Source organism: Macrosteles quadrilineatus, unplaced genomic scaffold, assembly GCF_028750875.1.
Source record: "Macrosteles quadrilineatus isolate MER2022 unplaced genomic scaffold, UCM_ALF_1.0 Scaffold_5__1_contigs__length_97177068, whole genome shotgun sequence".
Lineage (NCBI taxonomy): Eukaryota > Metazoa > Arthropoda > Insecta > Hemiptera > Cicadellidae > Macrosteles > Macrosteles quadrilineatus.
In genome coordinates, this window is record NW_026542598.1 from 40,026,342 (window position 1) to 40,046,081 (window position 19,740).

General features: G+C 33.3%; 1 protein-coding gene across 1 annotated transcript in view; it reads left to right on the plus strand.

The window, feature by feature from the left end:
• The first annotated feature begins 763 nt into the window (after window positions 1–763).
• LOC128993798 (peroxidasin homolog) overlaps window positions 764–19,740 on the plus strand; it is a 387,361-nt gene continuing 368,384 nt past the window's right edge. Inside the window, exon 1 of the mRNA XM_054417812.1 lies at window positions 764–932. Within this exon, the coding sequence (XP_054273787.1) occupies window positions 880–932 (53 nt within the window). The 5' untranslated portion in view covers window positions 764–879. The remainder of the gene's footprint in view (window positions 933–19,740) is intronic.

The following is a 19,740-nucleotide window of genomic DNA, read 5'->3' on the forward strand; positions in this document are numbered from 1 at the left end:
TATTACAGACTTTGAATGTTTTTAAATGAATAAAAAAATGCATGTGTCATTAAAAAAATTATAGGCTTTTGTAAATGGAGAATCCGCAGCGGTTTCTGAGCTACGAGCGTGATTCACCCGAGCGGAAAATGATAAATGTCTGACAAGCATTCCAACACTCTCAGACTAACCACTTCCTCTCCTGCGAGATCAGGTTATCAGTGATATACAGCTTCAAACCATCCTGTGAACATTGAATATACGTATGTATGCTATGGACTGGTAATACTCGAAACCATACATATATTTATGGATATTTGTAGGCGTGTACTGTGGATGCTATACTCCCTGGTGTGGATTAACATCCTCACTAGTGATTACTACCACTATCCGCAGTAGGCTACTATCCTGAAAAATAAGCCAATTCGGTAATTGGGAAAACAATTTGGTTCGGATTCCACTATAAACTGTAGGTCCCTTGGCTGTATGGGCTAGATCGCGCCACTCATCCTTTACTCATATTTGGGTTAATAACGCACATAGTGGGGTCCCCATCTTAAATATCATTTTAATGAGTATTTCAAAGAATCCATTTCAGTACAAGGTAACCAATACAGTACTACACAATACACGTCAGTTTCTAAGACCCAAATCCATTTCCGTTGTGTTGCTAAGTTACAACAATGGTCAGCTGTTTGTCTCAGTGCGCATGCGCGCTCCGTCAGCAGCACAGCTGACTGTGATCAGCTGATCAGTCTCGGTCAGTATCACCGCGTCAGTGAGATGTGGCGCGTGTGTCGGTGGCTGTGCGTGTGCGTGTGTGTGTGCCTCGTCAGTGTGTGTAATTGTCAGAGTGTGTGTCCGTCTCGTTGTCTCTGCTTCAGGACGACGGTCAGATGTATGTTCTTGTCCCTGGAGACGGTGCCTGCCATTCCCCAGGACACCACGATACTGTGAGTGATACAAATATGCATACGAAAATTGTATATGAAATGAAAATAATAAGCTACTACAGTACGATGTCAGCTGCCTTAAAAACGATATTGCATGACAAATATTTACAACCAGCCAAGGGCTGAAACACCGATAAGAAAATTCCTAGGGTTGAAAAAATGTGATGATTTGTTTTGTCAAAACATTCTCTTGACCACCATTGATTAAAATTGAAATCTCAACTTTCACAACTGTGATTTTTTCATTATGGCCTACATTGTTGTAGTTAACAGAACGAATCACTTGACATATTCTACATTGCTACGCATGTTTTACCAGAAGTTTTTGTACATTTCTTATTTTTGAGTATTTTAGGTAGGAATGAATTTTTAACCATGATGGACTATTTTCAAATATACGTTTTGAACATTTGAAACAAAGTAATTATCCTACAATTCAAATTAGACATTTTGACCGATATGTACTGTTATTTATTTTCGCTCTTGCATATTCTTCATAAGATTGTGTATAGTTTTTGGCGATTTTTCTTCTACTCATGGTACAGTTCTTAGGAATATACCGGTGTGGTTCTGCTATTTAATTGGATCAATCAATACCAAAACATTTGTTTAGTTAGGCCAAAATATCAGGGGGTAAGTCGCAATAATTAACGGCAAATTCGTTATAGGTTATGCTATTTCTGAAACTCTATATTTTCTCGTAATTCTGTGGAATGGTCGCTTTTTAGATTCCGAATTTAACTTAACTACTATGCAACGAGCGTTGTGATGTTACCTATGCTCAATAGGGTTATGCAGTCGCAAATGGATTGTTAGATTGATATTGAGTGGCAATATCAGCTCATATCGATATCAATGTCAGAGTTCTGTCGGCTGCAAATATTACAACAATACGTTTGACGCTGTAACTGTGCCTAATAAATATACAATGCTACAGATAACTTATTTAATTAGGTTTTCATTTGTGTTAATTGTCATTATATTGTAGCTATCTATTGTAAAAACTAATTTATATGAAATCTTTCTAGGCCTATTACCAAATCACAGTAGTTGAAGGTTAATAAATTACATTTTAGCAACGCATCCTAATATTTATTAAAACTGCTTATTCGAGATTCAAGTTAAAATATATCTTTAGTATTACATTATGTTATACGCATCTCAACCATTAATTGTGCAATTAAATAATATTTTGTTTACATTTTAGAATTTTTTACAATCACTTGTACACAGACGTTTAGCATTGAATAGTTCTGATTTATAAGTCAAAGTTGTTTCAATGAATTACATGACATCACTGCCAATCATTTGTATTACTCATTAGCCCCTGTCAAAAACAAAATTAGCAGTAAGAGTAATATTGAATAGTGTTAAAGATTGATGAAATTGCGTGGTGCATATAGAAACTATTAAAATGTTTAGTATTTACACTGCCAAATATGCGTAGGCTAATTACATTTAGCGTGTTTGTAGTCAAATTTTCACGCATTAATCAATTGGCGTGTAGTGAACATGTTCACTACACACTGATGTTCATCTTAACGTATCCTTCTTACTATCATAGATTAAATGAGTAGACAACTTCTGCTCTTCTCTCTCAGTAGAAACACTCATACTCTTTAATCCATGCTACTATATGGAAAACCAACTGATGACGATAAGACTGTCTAAGTAAAACGTCAGGAGATTTGGCGTGGAACTGGTCTTACCAACCGGTTGCCAAAACCGAACCAGAACCAGAACCAACAATGAAACCAGCTGAGGTCGTGAACCAGTTCCTCCCCCGCTGATACTATCTGGCTTCACAGCTTGAAGCGGCGGCTGTGATTGGTCCATAGATTGGCTCAGTGAGCCACAACAACATCAATGCAATGAAAACAATGCCTTGTGCGAAGATCATGGAGTGCTAAATCGGAGATTTTCGGTGTCATGAACTTTATGAAATTACTGGTTTTTGTTACTAATTGAGATGAAGATGCAGAAGGCGGGTTTTGAGACAAATGTGTTAAGCATGAGTATAGAGTTAACACCTTGTGTAGTTGCGAGTGAATACTTTACTGACCAGGACCATATTTTCTTTAGTTGTGTAGAATTTTATATTTGGCATTTTTTTTTGTAAAAATTGTATAAACAAATTAGTAGTTTTTTTGCTCGGCTCACTTATGAAATGTGTTAAACATGTCACTTTAAGTTTTGTCAGTTAAACCAGAAATTCAAATTGTTTGAAAGATCCTGTAAGGAAAGGAGACGACAATTTGATTGGCCAGGGTAACTCATTGATTGAAACACATGGTTTTCAGCCAATCACATTGTTACCTTGGTCAGACAAAACCTAATCACCCTTCTTGTCCGGTCTCAGTTATGCTAAACCAGTTGTACAGTAAAGTAATACTGTAGTAATTTCTTCATTAGATTACATGATCAGTTAACTAGTTAGTTTTGGGTAAGTATTTCAAAATTTAGCTAGTTTTTTAAAACTAGCATTACAGATGTTCTCTCTTTTCCAGATTTTGATTAAATAATAGGCCTACTCACAAAGCATTCTAATATAATAAAATTTCCAAGGCTCATAATTGAGAGCAGAAACAAAAAAAATCTTTAATTTGGTACCAACCGCGTGTAATTCGGTACAGTAGTATGGTCAGGCTAGCTGTCATAAGTTTTGCAAAAGTTTTTCAATATATAGGAATACGGATGTAAAAAAATTAGTCATGATTTTGACCATCTTTCTACCTATACAGTTTGAATCTGTCTAGTGCCAAGAAAAATGTGGTATGCTTAAATCAAGAACTAAAATATGGGTTATCCTTGAATCGTTTTTGGACATTTTATTTACAGTATGGATTTATATTGTCTTGGTTCAACATTAGTGTAAATAGAAGTTTTCCGTTTAGCCTTCAAAATTCCGTCACTGATCTTCAGAAAACCCAATGTAGGTTCAAGGAGTGCACACGTCAAGAATAGACAATGAAATTGATGCACAACATCTTTGGTGATTATTCTCAATGTTTAATTATGAATGTTAGATGATTACAAAGTCTTGTAATACATCGCCAATGGATGAATACAACACAAGATATGAACTCTACCACAATCTCAGTGCAAGGTCAAGATCAAGTCTGCTAGTCTGTAGTCTGGTAATGGTAGATTACCAAGTGATACTTAGGTTGGCCAGCGCAGCGGTACATTCTAATAGGACGAATGACTACTTAGTAGTCTTGAACTGACTCTGGATGATTTGCGAAGACTGTAATTTTGTTCGACTGTTAGGAGCCATTTATCGCCACAAGCTCAATGAACTGTTCAATTTTCAATGGAAAAACTTAAATTGATATTTATTAGTGTTGATTTGGTTGAGGGGTTTTGCTAATGAACACCTGAAGATATGTTATTAAAACTATTGTTTTCCAAAATATTTAACACATTTGTAGCGTTTGCCATGTAATTTTTAACTTAATGTAGTACACCATGTAGTAACTTATATTTCATGTAATCTATATCACCAAAACTGTTTCAAGCGGGTTTCCAATGATAAACAATCTTTCAATTCATTCAAACCTTTTACTCACACAGAATTGCTAGAGTGTATTTAAAATCTAAAATTAGGCTACTTGAAGACTAGGAAATACGCGTTATCAAAAACACAAACCACTATTATTACAGGTCTGAGGCTAAAAAAGATGGTAAATATTTGGATTCTCAACAATTATTGTTTTGAAGTTTAATTGCTCTAAGTATGTTAATTTTAAAATTTACGGTACTTAAAAACACTTACAGATTGATTTAAACTTCACCAATTGCCGAACGCATATTTTTAAATCTAAAACTATTGTATTTGGTAGAAATGCTATCAAAAATGCAATACCGGTAAGTGTTGAAAATTTTCATATTACTTATTTGAAGCAATGGGCATTTTCATTAAATTATTTTCCCCTAAAAAAACGCCAAACTCAGTCAAAGACGATTGCAGGAAATTGAAGGAGCATTTCTTAAAAATCAAACCGGATGGGCACGTACTAACAACATAATGATATAATGACAGGGTTTTATCATCACCTCAGAACGTGAGGTGTGTATTTATAGTACCCCGTCTACAGCAAACCTGCAGACTAAGCGCAGTTTCGTGTCTGATTGGAATCATACTAAAGCATTTACCTAAACAAATCATATTTATTTACACAGGGTGGGGTAATGAGAACCATACGATTGAAACAAAGGTAATTCTATACCATTTCATCCTAAATCATTATGTCATATCTAGAAAACATCATTCTACAAGTGACGTCGTTGAAAATGTTGACATTATTCGAGTTCCTTGGAAAAACCGTCGAGTAAGCTTTCAAGAATTTTTGAGGAATCGCTTGGACCTCTTCGGCAATTCTCTGCCTGAGTCCGAGGCATCTTGTATCTTGTAGGGGTGGAAATTGAGATCTTAATGCAAGACCCTTCCAAGAGTTCTCCTAGAAATTTGAAGTGCTAAGGACTGCTTCCTGATGGACCTCTTTGGACTTTGAGGGGCTGACTGCGGCTCGTACTCTCTCCACATTGGCTGGTGTGTGAGAAGTTGTACACAGGACGCCATTCATCTAAATAATACTGTAACACTCAATTCTTAATAGTTAACCGACTCGGAACACCCCAAATCGATTAATATTGAAATGCTTCCAATGTCTGAAAAAAAAACTATTCCACAGCAAAATCACGGTGTTCAGGATTCAAAAACACTATGTTTACTAAAATGGTATATTTCAATTGTGTTTACGAGCACAGCTGTTCACTCATTGTTGCAATATTTATCATCTGGTAGCTAAAATAAATTGTAGTTCTCATTGCCCCACCCTAAAACATTTGTGATAACGTTTTAGGAAAACAATTTGTACACGTTGTTTATCAAACCGCTTCATGAAGAGAGACCACTAGGCATTTCATTTGCAGACGCAGACGTAGACATCAGCTGTGTCCTTGCATTCCTGTGGGAAACCTTCCAGACGTCGCGTCTACCTCACACAGCGCGAACTGAACAGACTACACTGCAGCAGAATGGTGATAAACTGTTGACTATGGCACAAAATAACAAACAAGATTATTCTTGTTCTTGTTCCAAACAATCAAAAGTCAAGATCGTTTCGAAATGTCAGAGATTTTTATGTGGTCGCTAAACAGTTACTTTGGGAGAATTCAGTTTTTTTAATGTTTAAATATTGAATTCACTTATTACCATAAATACATTGAGTGGAGTGCATAAAACAGTTTTGGTTTATCTTTCCGTTTTGGGTTTTAAACAATATTATAATATAAAATGAAATACAAATCTGTTGATTTTAAAATATTACAGATTGCTTCATGTTGTATGTTGTTTTTTCTGAATCACTGATGATAAAATATATGTAAGGTTACATTACCTTGATCGCTAAGTGATCCATGTAAGTCCAAAAAATAGGATTACGCGCGTTTCGACACACACAAAAACACATTACCGGTACAAAAATACATTTAAAGTAGGCCTACTAACTAATTCGTGGTAAACGCGACAGATCTGCTCGCATGCCGAGACTCGACTCAAGACAGATTGCATGAAATATTGAAAATACGGAAAAAATAGTCTCACATAGGCCATGCGAGTCCTGTTAGTGCAATGGGCACTTATATACTCGGTATAACGGAACCTGTCTCCTGATCCGGTTAACCTGAACCCTTGCAAATGCTTTAACGCCCGGGTCGGACCCAGGTTCCATAATTTAGACTATAATTTGTTTGGATCGTCTTAAGTTCGGTGGATAATAGGAATGGCCAGTTTCTCACTTTGCGTATTTTTTTACTGTTTCGAAGATTTTTTTTTTACTATTCAATGTTCTTCAAAATCATTAGGAATCCTGAATAGACAAATTATTGAAACGTTTAAGATTTTACAATGTAAAAGTGTATCGTTAAAACAATAGCATCTAGGCCAATTCCTTCCAATGAACAATTCCGAAGCCTGTAAGACAAAATGGAATTTCAAACCGTTTTTATTGCAATTATCTTCAACAAGTTAACACATAATAATTTGTTCCTAAAAAAAACACACACAATTTCATGAAAAATAATTGAAAAAAATGCATGAATTTTAAAAGTTGTTTCCTTCTACTAGCTTTAAGAATAAATTAAAATAGTGGGAGCCCAAAATAAAACTGAAAACGTGCCTTTGGAAACCAATACGAATCAAGCAGTGAACTTCTGAAATCCGTTGGTCTGAGGAAGTTTTTCTTCAAGTCTGTTTATTGCCGAGAATGATACATGGCCTCATAAATTTACAAAAGACTCCTGCAGTGAAACTGTGGTTGAAGTAACATAATGGTTACGAATGTTTTGGGTTTGGAGATTATTGTTTGGAATTCATATAGTTCTCGTAGTGACGAAGAAATTGCCTGCAATCGTGTTTCATTAGAAATGACTCTTAATAACCAAACATTTCCTCATACTCACACAACATATAATTTATAAAATATAAAAAAGGGAAACGTCATTTCCAAGTATTTTGGAATATAATTTTAGAGAGGAAACAATGTCACAAACTTAGCTTAACGAAGCTTAACAGCTTTTCTTGGAGTGACAGTTGAAATTGTCTTAGGCAAACAAGTTTGATTTAAGCCACCTTGAGTCTTGTTAGGATTAATCCCATTCATAATGAGAAACTATTATTCATTAACTAAGGAAGCGTTTTCGTAAGTGTTAAAATATACCAGTGTCAGTAGCTTTACGTGTTTCTCAATGGATGTTTTATTTACCTTGAAATTTGACTAGACTTCGTTTAACTTTCATTCTCTTTTATAGTTGTTACAGGTACAAATAAGTAACACACTTTTCGTGGATTGTTAAAACTCCTTAGCAACAACAAGCCAACGAGATATATTTTGTTTCGTAATTTGAGAATGAATAAGATTAGCTTCTAAATTATAACTTTAATTCGATACGAAACCAACCCTTGAGTTTTGTCTGAACATAGGTAAGACTTATACCTATGGCGGAAATCTAAAAACGGCAAGCCAATACGTAAGTTGAGGAATTGTCATGTTATTGCCTTTTGTCCTGGGACGTTAAGGCTCTAGCACCGGGATTAGTTTTCAAGGTTGTGGGGGATTTGGCGGGATTTGAAACTGGGACCTCAGGGACCGAAGTCCTGCGCCAACCATTAGACCTCACGAGGTTTTATAGTTATATTTCCATCTCTGGTCACCAGCATAAAACCAATGAAAAAGTAGACTCTGTATAAATAGAGAACTGAAATATTGCTTATGGGCATGGGAGGGGTGTTTAAAACAATGGTAGTTTGCCCCCAAGCATAGTACACTTTTATGAAGAACAATAGGTTACACACGTAAGGTATAGAAATTCACACGTGGCTATAGAAATTCATAACTGGCCACGGGCTATGGGGGAAAACACAGTAAAAATTGGCGAATTTAACACTGGCGTCTTGTAGTGATGAAACTGCCACACATCTTATAAGAGATTTTAAGAATATAGGCTAGGTACGCTTTCTCGTTAAAATTATTAAAGTTTTTTGGTATTTTTATGGTTTTTATTTTAGCTGGTTAAATGATCAATGAAAACAATCAAGCATTGGGTGGTACAGTAAGACAAAATGTACATAACATGCCCTACTAGTCTGTACACAGTTTTGTACATTAGATCTTTTTTAGACGGGTACTCTGCTAGTCACTAATATAGTTAAGCACAGTTGACTTATTTCCTAGACCATTGTTTAATCAATCTGAAGAGTTAATTTGCAGAGCCCTCGCCTTTGTCCTGCCCACTCGCTCCTGTAAAACGGTCTGTGAACCACTCGATGTCAAATTGATTTCAACAAAAGCCCATTATACATTGCTGGGTCCGCCCTAGTGAATGTACAACAAAGTACCTGCCTTTTCACATGATCGATTCAACAGCATTTGTTTCTTCCCTACCCATTGCTATGCTATGTGGATTACTTCAAACATATGTCGGTATAATTGTTTTTGTTTGAATTAGGTGAATAATTGGTTATTCGGATAGCCCAAAAATAATTGTAATATATATGTTAAAACGTAACGACTAATGATTTACCAACGATTGATACAAAATACTATACTAAAATTTGGTAGATTTTCATTATTTAGAGACGCATATGTTTGTTCTTAATATTAGGGATATACTTGTTTAATAACTTCAATGAAATTGCGACCATACAAAGTAGGTATTTTAAGCCAAGTATGAATGGAGACGAGTGTAGGATGAGTGGCGCGATCTTGTAGTCTTGTTAGTGACTGAGGCCGACATATTCCTTAGACACAGCTCATATAGCCCATAGTGGTAGTACTCACTAGTGCGGACGTTAATCCACACCAGGGAGTATCGTATCAACAGTGCATGCCTATATATATATCCACAATTCCATAATTACATAGCATATGTTAATATTAGGGATATACAGACTCAAAAAAGATGATATTATAAATTACTTATAAAATAAATAATATCCTTCTATTTTCAATTTTATATGAAGGTTTAAAATCCGCTTTCAAAGGAAGCATCTGAGTGTGAAAAGACCTCTTAAGCTAGATGTCTTGTATTTAAGAACAAAGCTTGCTTTTTGCTCTTAAAAGACATTCTTTGAATTAAAACATACCTTTTAACTGATTTTGCAACTGTGTTATTTGGTTTGAAAAAAATATGACTTTTTTTAATTCATCAGATGGATTATTGAATGCATTTAGTTGTCCTTGTTCATGATAAGCATACAACTCATGCATATTTTTTAGAAATCCGTTTAAAGTTAGGCCTAATGTGAAAGTGGTTTATGGTTATAGCCATGTTGTAGGGCTAATAACAGTTAAATAGGAAAGTTTAGTCGATGTAAATAAAAAATAACATTTTTTTATAAGGTAAACACCTCACAAATTCCAGAGTAGAATAAGATTAGAAGAAGAATAAGAATAATTGTTCTTGTTTACCAACAAACGGCTTTATACGTGTTCCTTCAATGGTTCTAAGGGCGACGGCAAGCGGTTAAATTATCAAACCGTTGACTATATGCAGCCATCAATAATATTGATGTATTATATACAGTGCCCCCCATATGATACTTAAAGATCACATCTGTGGTCTAAATATCTATGTCAGCTAAAATTTAAAATTAATGAAGATTATTACTGACGCAATGAATGTTGTCTCCATCCGAAGTTATATAATGCGATTTAAAGGCTCTTGTTCAAGGAACTAACTTTATAACTAGCGTAAAATATTTTAAAATACTAATTTCGTTTTCTCAATATGGATAGCCTCCATATTACCAATATACAATATGAGTGGCTTAAATACCTGTATTATTTGTAATCCAAATGATTTTGGTAGCAACTACAGTAGTTTCGGCTCAACACTGGAACCATCATCGGGCTTACGGACATTGTCGCTGTCTTGTTTTCGACTTTTTCAAAGTTTTGATGGTTTGTCATTTTGTGTGAACTGTGACGGCCTTCTCAAGAAGTGATAATGTCTTTGTAAAGCCTGGCGATGGCTCCAGTGTTAAATTCTCTAAACAAGAAATGCTGCTTTTTAAAAAAGAATAACAAAAGTATATGTTTAAATTTTAACCATTAATACAAACATCCAATGCAATCTTATGACGGATATGAAAGTCTAGATAGCCTGAAATAAAATAATATTTTGATGAGATATTTTGAAACGTTAAAGACAAAAGATAAATGTAAGATCTGTAGCATCCTTGGATTCCCATCTACCTGAGAAGATTGATGAAGAAACATCAACTCAAGAAACATTTGTCAATTATTGTGGCGTTTTCAAGATATACATTCACGAGAAGTGTTTAATGGCTTCTTCTGTTATCATTGCTGTAAAGTTTCCTTTTAATCAAATTATACTATGGATTTTATAATAAAGGATTTTTATTTAGCAATTTGAAACTTAAATAACTTAATGTTCTTTTACATATACCAAAACACAACATTTTTAAGTGAATTGTTGTATTGTAAAAGTAGGCTCTTTATAAAACCGTTGAGATAAAAAATATTACATAAAATTTATTTTTATACTACCCAGAATTTCCAAAAAAAGGTTAAGGGGTTAAATTGTAGGATGTCACTGTTGAAAATATTTATGAAAAGTAGTTTTACATTCCGTCGTGTTTTTTTAACAAGTATTTATTTACAATCTATTCTATACTAGAACAATAAAATTGTTTTCGTTTTGGTGATTATTTACTTGGCAACAAACTAAATAAACATTTAGGGAAGTGCATAATAAATTACATAATGCCATAGTTGTTATAAAACCATGAATTATTTCAGATGCATAATATTGTGTTTATAAGCTTATAATGTTTTACAGGTGCCCCGTAAGTAAGCCTACTGTAAGTAAAAAAAAAATAAAAAAATAGGAATAATTTAATAATTCAAACTAAACCGAAATACAAGTATAATTTTAGCGAGATATCCCCCATTTTTTGTGTTTTTAGAATGCTTAAAATAAAAACAATAATTTAGATATAAAGTTTTATTTAGGATTACAAATTTCCTATCAAACAACACCAAGTTTACAAACATTGAATTACTAAATAACTGATTCTGTTTTAAGTTGTAGCACACGGGCCAGGTATTTTAAGCCATGCAGACATGCTTCGCCTCATTTTGGGCCAAAAATGTGGTTTCTCGGCTATTGAATATTGAATATTCGGTGTTTTAGTTATATTTTTATCTTAAAGAGATAGCGACTTGATAAAATTGTATATTAAGTTTCATATACAGAGTTTTGAATGAGCCCCCCCTTCCTAAATCTTTCTACATTTCTTAAGATATCAACTCCGGACCACGTCAGATTATTGTAGAGTAGTCAGTAGGCCTACTTCATTTTGACTAGGTATAAATTTTTGGCCGCCATCTTGGATCCGGCATATTGGATGCAATTTTTTTTCAAATCTAAAGGTAGGGTTGTGACCCATCATTTCAAACTATAATTTTACGCTGATTACAATGCCAATTCGTGTTTAAAAATCTTGATCCATTCCAAAGTTATGAGGACTTTTAATAACACCCTGTATAAATCCTAAATAGTTTTTTTGGGATAATCTTTAAACACAAAACAATGGTCGATACCTTGATAACGAGGCATTTTTGGAAAACATGTTATTTCAACCTTTGTTCATGTGCTATCAAACCTATTTCTACATTTGTACATAATAAATTCAACATGCATAGTCTATTCAAGATGGTAACGCAGATTGTGTTTACTCCTACCTCGTGGCCATGTCGGTAATGTAGTTTGCGCGTTAATTATCTGTGGTTAAAGGCTTTATCATTCGACGATAGATAGTGCCATAAACATAACGTGTAATTCTCGTTGAATGTTTTTGAAATTTTCTTTATTTTATCCACTTATGTATTATTAGGTCATGTAAATATGTGGTATTTGACTAAAGCGTGTACACTTTTTTAAATTAATGTTAAATATGTTATTTAATTTGTACAATTAAGAAAAGTAATCACATACTTTGTGTTAAGTTCTCGCAGGGACTTTTGCGTTTGAGTTCATATGAAGATAGAATAAACTCACTGAGCAAACAACTTCACGGCTGCTTTTGCTGTAACTATTTTTGCGATGCTTGCATAAGTAACCGATTTTGAACTCGGATACTTTAATTTTTGAAGCTCATTCATTGAGCTAATAAGTGTAAATTTCAAATATCGAAAAAAATTATGTAGCTATCGATAATACGAATATTCTCAAGGATACTTTAAACCGGTTAGCGAGATAACCCTCCTAGAGATAATCACGATTTTGAATAAAATAAATTTATATCTTAAAAAACACATGTTTTATCTTTATTACATTCGGTTTATGATTTTTGACGGCATTTTTTGTAAAAATTTGGAAAATCGCGATTTATAAACGCATGATGACCCTACAGCTTGGCCTTATTTTGCCTAAGATGTAGGTGTACATCTAAAATTCGTGAAAAATTATCGGACAGCTCCAATAATTAGTACAAACCCTTTTTTCAAGACTTTCTTAAGACTTCACAACGGCTTATGATAATGGTAAAGAATAAGTGAATATGACAAAACAACGATAATGCAAAGGTTAACATGATAAAAACTGCAAACATGACTGGAAAAAGTAGAAAACATGCTCATAAGTAAAATAGCTAATACTAAAATAGTCATTGTGAAAAATGTGAACGAATTGGTAACTTTGAAATTTTTCCTCTCATGATAAATAATAATGAGCTGACAATGCTTGTATGGGGAGGCGAACATATCATTATTGTCTGCATCATTACTGAAAATTACTAGAATGCTTACAGTTTAATGATTGCCATTGTTTTTGGTTAGCGTGTTGGTGGTACTGTACTACATTGATCATACAAATTAATTGCACTTTTACAGACGCATTTGTTTGTTCTTAACATAAGGGATATAAAGACTCAAAAAGAAAAGTATTATAAATATAAAATAATAATAATAATAATAATAATAATAATAATAATATCCTATTTATTTGAATATTGTATGAAGGTATAAAATCATAAAAGAAAAGCGACTGAGTGTGGAAAGACCTCTTAACCTAGATGTCTACCGATCTTTATGAACAAAGCTTGCTTTCTCCTCTTAAAAGACATTCTTTGTATTAAAACATACATTTTAAACTAATTTTGTAACTGTAATGAGAGTATCAAGGTGATTCTCTTTGGTAAAGTAAGATTTGGGTTTTTATTAAAATGTTATAACTGAACTACTTATCTAAAATATCTTAATGTAAATGATAAGCTGAAAAAAATACTTATACATATTAACTGTATAATTTCGTTACTTAAAGGAAATATGTTTTTTGAAAAACATTTTTTAAATAAGAAATAAAATAATTTTGTGTTAGCATACACCCCACAAATCAAAGGATAGCATAAGAGAGTTCTTATGGCGTGTAACAAATAAGTTTAACACACACGTGTTCCCTTAATGGTACTAAACGAGTGACGTCATTAAGCGGCTTAACTATTAAGCCATTTATTATATTTATTACCATATTTATTTATTTATATTGATATATCGTATATAAATCTTTTAATTCTTATACAGTATATAATACGTGAAGGAGATTTCTACGAAACACTACTCCTCCGTTAATAATGGACTGATTTTTACAAGCGATGTGACAAAATTAAGTATTTTTTGTGTAGACACAAAGTCCTCAGGTTTTGCCCCACAGGCCATCAAAATCCCAATGTGTTTCTTATGAAGAAAGGATTTTCTTTACACAGACGAATAATTTGTACAGCTGTTCGTAGTAAACACACATGATACACACGAGAACACTCGTTTTCAGATTGAGTCCGTTTTCAGTTTCGATAAGTGGAGTGGAGTTAATGAATACATTATCTTTGAGTTGACTCTTTTAAGTAATCGGAAATTGTGACTGTTATTTGTTTTAAAATATCCATAACGCCTATAATACTTTGCAATTGCTCGAATTCGAGCAACAGGTGCACTAGTCAATTATATCACTTGTGATCATCTGGATATGTTAGCTATCATAATAAATCAAACTACTGTATATAAATTGTAACGCAATGAACGTTTTTATCCCGAAAACACAACACAACTTTAAGCTATTTGGTTACAAATCGTATTAAACATAAAAAAAATACCAAAAAAGAAAATATAAATGTTTTTGGTGGAATGAATTACACATACGTGTACAATTTAACCAAACAACATTCCAAACAAAAAAATTGATAGGTTGAAATAAAAAAAAGTTATAGCTATTTCAAAACGTTAAAAACAAAAGATAAATGCAAGGTTGGAACATTCTTAGATTCCCATCTGACAAGATTGATGAGGAAAACATCAACTCAAGAAATATTTGTCAACTATTGTTGCGTTTTCAAAGTCCACGAGAAGTGTTTTATGGTTTGTTATCTTGTCGTTGCTTTAATTACTTTTAAGTAAAAAAATTAAAATTTATGCTAGCCAATAGCATATCCAATAGCAGATTCTAAGTAACTTAAATATTAAACTGCATGAACTTCTTTTCCATATACCTAAACACAACCTTTTTCAAAGTTAATCATTGTAGTTAGATTAGAAACTACCCTAGATAGTTTTTACTTTCTCCCCCTATACCATAGTATATGGAGAAAGTATTGATTTCGTCAAAATTTCCGAGTTTGAGTTTTGAGTGGATATATTCGTTTTGGGTCCCCCCGGACCCAAAAAAGTGGTTTTCGAAGTGATGTCTGTGTGTGTGTGTGTGTGTGTCTGTGTGTCTGGATGTGTACAGAGCTAGAGACCACACCTGTGGTCCAATTTTGATGTAATTTGGTATGTATGTTCTAACCCATGGTATCTCCAGGCGTTTTTTTCATTTTTTTGAAATTTTGATTTTTAATGGGGATTTTCCCATAAAAACCCATAAAATACAGGAAAAATCGGATTTTCTTAAAAATGGCCCGAGCGATTTTGATAAAAATTTAGTAGGTTGTAGCCCTTTAAATTCTGAACAAAATGGTACAAATCCCATTTCTGTAAAAATTACGGTTCAAAAGTTATGGTAAATTATGTTATTTTTCCATAAAAACCCCATAAAATAACGAAAAATAGGATTTTAGACAAAAATCCGGTTTTGATTTAACATAGTATGTTATGGTCCTACAATTTTGATAGTTTTTTTACTTTTTGGAAATTTTTATTTTTAATGGTGATTTTCCCATAAAACCCCATAAAATAATGGAAAAATAGGATTTTCCCAAAAATGGCCCGAACGATTTTGATAAAAATTTAGTATGTTATAGTCCTTTATATTCTGAACAAAATGGTACAAATCCCATTTCTGTAAAAATTACGGTTCAAAAGTTATTGTAAATTATAATATTTTTCCCATAAAAACCCCATAAAATAACGAAAAATCAGATTTTTTCCAAAATTGGCCCGAACGATTTTGATAAAAATTTAGTATGTTATAGACCTTTAAATTCTGAAGAAAATTATACAAATCCCATTTCCGTATATACTCTCACCGCTTACACATGATAAAGGTTGTTGACAAACTTATGGGAGAAAGTATGTGTCAGAATGCTGATACCGTTTATTTTTATTTCTTAATGGATGTGTCGGTAATGTAGATTGTGCTTTGTCATTCACTGATAGATAGCGCCATAAATAGATCGTATAACTCTCGTAAAATGTACTTGAAATTTTGTTTATTTTATCCACTTTTGTATTATTAGGTCATGTAAATATGTGGTATTTGACTAAAGCGTGTTCACTTTTTTCAATTGAAGTTAAATGTGTTATTTATTTTGTAAAAATAATCAAAGGAATCACATACTTTGTGTTAAGTTCTCGCAGGGACTTTTGCGTTTGAGTTCATATGAAGTTGTAATAAGCTCGCAGGACAAACACAATCTGACGGACCGCCGAGTGTTAGTAAATGTCTGTCTGTCACTTATTACCAAAGTAACCGAATTTGACTGAACTCGGGTACTTTAATTTTTGAAGCTCATTCCTTGAGCTAATAAGTTAAATTAATAATTATATTATATAGCTATTGATAATACGATTATTCTCGTAAGTAAGAATACTTTAAACCGGTTAGCGAGATTACCACGATTTTGAATTATATACATTTATATCTTACAAAAGACATGTTTTATCTTTATAAAATTCAGAATTAGATTTTTTAGAAACTTTGTATAAAAATGTGGAAATCATGAATTTTAAACACATGGTGAGGCGCAACCCTCATAAAAATACAACTAAAAGCAAATTAAACTGTTCTTGGTGGCATGAATTAATATACGTGTACAATTTAACTAACTAACATTCTAAAATAAAATTGATAGGTTGGAATAAAAATAGCTACAGCTATTTAAAAACGTTAAAAACAAAAAATAAATGCAAGGTTGGAACATTCCTAGATTCCCATCTGACAAGATTGATGAAGAAACATCAACTCAAGAAACATTTGTCAATTATTGTGGCGTTTTCAAGTATACGTCCAAGAGAAGTGTTTTAGGGTCTGTTCTCTTGTAATTGCTAACCTACCTTTTTGATAAAAAATAAAAATGTACGCTAGCCTACAGCAATCCTAAGTAACTTAAATATTAAACTGCATAACATACAACACAGCCTTTTTCAAAGTTAATCAATTATCATTCAATCAATCAATCAATTATCAATCATTAACATGGGGACGCCACTTAGGTGCGTATTTTTTTTTTTTTTTTTTTTTTTTTTTTTTTTTTTTTTTTTTTTAAAAAGAGGTTGGCGGCCTCTTTTAACCTTGCATTTGCCCGTCCACATAGACTACAGATCTGTGCGTGGAACGTATCCAGCAAAGCAAGGGGTGAGCCGGTACAGTACAAAGGTGAACTGTACTGATAAAAGTTTGTGGCAGTGACCAGGATCCGAACCCACGACACTTCTGTCTTGGGCCCAAAGTCCGCGACGCTACCAACTGAGCCACCGACTCACCCAAATAATATTTATACGTTACCTTATTTATAATAATATTTTAACCCAAATAAGAGTGAAGGATGAGTGTAGAATGGTGTGTGATGATCTGTGTAGCTTTGTTACTGACTAAGATCAGCTGTTTCATTAGTCAGGATCATTTATTTAAAGCCCAATGATCAGGAACAGCTGGGTCCAGTTTCGAGCCATCAAAAAGTTACTGACTTTTCTCAGGATCGAGCCGGCGACCTCATTGTAGTAAAATTAGAAACTACATTATTATCGATAGTTTTTTATTTCTTCATGGATGTGTCGGTAATGTAGATTGTGCTTTGTTGTACACCGATAGATAGTGCCATAGATACATAGTATAACCATAGAATAAATATTACTTCATCTATGGTATAACTCTTGTTAAATGTTTTTGAGATTTTGTTTATTTTATCCACTTTTGTATTATTAGGTAATGTAAATATGTAGTATTTGACTAAAGCATGTAGAGTTTTGTTCAATTTAGGTTAATTTTGTTATTTATTTTGTAAAATTAATCAAAGTAATCACATAGTTAGTGTGAAGTTCTCGCAGGGATGTTTGCGTTTGAGTTCATACAAATCTATATAAATAAAATTACAGTTTTGTCTGTACATTGCTTAGAATCATGCAGTTTTTGGTTATTTTTACGTTTCATAGCCTAAGAAAGCCGAAACGAGTCTTATCTCAATTTCTGTCTGTATGTCTGTCTGTTTGTCCATTCTGTGACTTCGTCTGTAACGCCAAAATGTCATTTTACGCGGCCTACTCCTAGAAAACTAGAGTCCCGATTAAGGTTCTAATCGTTTTTCTGTATTTACTGGATTGGTGAGAGTGTCTTTGGCTATAAAAACATGGCCTCGCTTCTTTGAAAACAAAATAACGAACCATCAAAAACCCAATTTTGTTCGATTTTTGTCAAATTTTCTCCCAATGTTTACTATTACATTTTATGAAATAACGATCAGCTGTTTGGATTAGTTCTCACTTCTAGCTGTCACTGATATGTTTACATTAAAAGTTGTTTACAAATACCGCAACCATTTCCGATCAAGTTTAGTCAGCACATCCAAACCAAGTGAGATTAAAAACGTTGTGCCTTACTCCGTGCCTTAACCGTTAATTAACCGGTTTAATTAATCGCAAGTGCAACGATTGTTCTTGAGTTTTGATAACCGGGGAAAATACCGTGAATCAGTGTTGTATAGTGCAAGGAAACTTACATTTTTTTAATCATCGTCACCAATATAGCTTACAAAGGTTTCCACTCATTGACGGCGCTTCAAGGACAGTTGGGTAAAGTGCAAAGTAAAAAATCACAACTGTAGTGGGTGATCGTGGATGTTGCTGCGATTTTGGAAGATCTGTCTGATTTCGCCGTGATCGTACCGTAACGGAGGTTAAACTTAACAGATGTAGCTAAACTCGCTTTTCCAATGTGTCACTTTTGGTTTCTACTTACTTACATTTCGACAACGATATCGGTACTTTTCCTACTTAGGAAATAAAACTACAAACGTACAAAACCCCAGATTTGTGCGGTTTTTGTCACATTTCCTCCGAATGTTTGCTATATATATGTACCTACCGATTATCGTTTAGAAATTACGTAATCTTTTAAATGAAAAACCTTTGTTTGGATAAAGGTGGTTTCTTCAAACTGCCATTAATATGTTAACATTAAAAGCTGCTTACAAATAATGCTATTAATGGAAAATAACTTTGATTTTCGAAAACTGAAAAACAAAATTAAAACCAAAGGAGATTAATAACTTCGGTACTGCACCACATCAAGTGAAAGTTTTTTTAGCAAACCATAGTACGTTTTTAAAGCTTTACGTTGTTAATGTTACATGTTACATGTTTTGTGGCCTGTGTATTTATTTATTTATATATTTGCCAACAGATTAATTAACACCTATAATACAGTTTGAATTAGTCGTAAGTACTACAGTTCTTTTCTCAAATGTAAACGTTGGTTTACTTATTATATTGCTTATTAAATTTAATTGATGTCTTACTGTATAATTTTTAGCGTTTTCTGTCTGGACTCAAAAATGTTGTGTGGACTCAATTCTGTATTTGTGTGTGTATGTCTGTTGGTAACGCATTAATGTCCTTATTTTTCGTGGAAAAGACAAGAGCACCATTGTTAATAACAATTTCGACCCGAATAAGGTGTGCAGTAGTGAGGTTGAGGTAGTGTTTTAACTACTTTTAACCAGTGTGAAAAGTAACTTTAAATTACATGCCTATCTTAGGGCTATGCCTCATAGATCTATACTGTAAAGCAAATC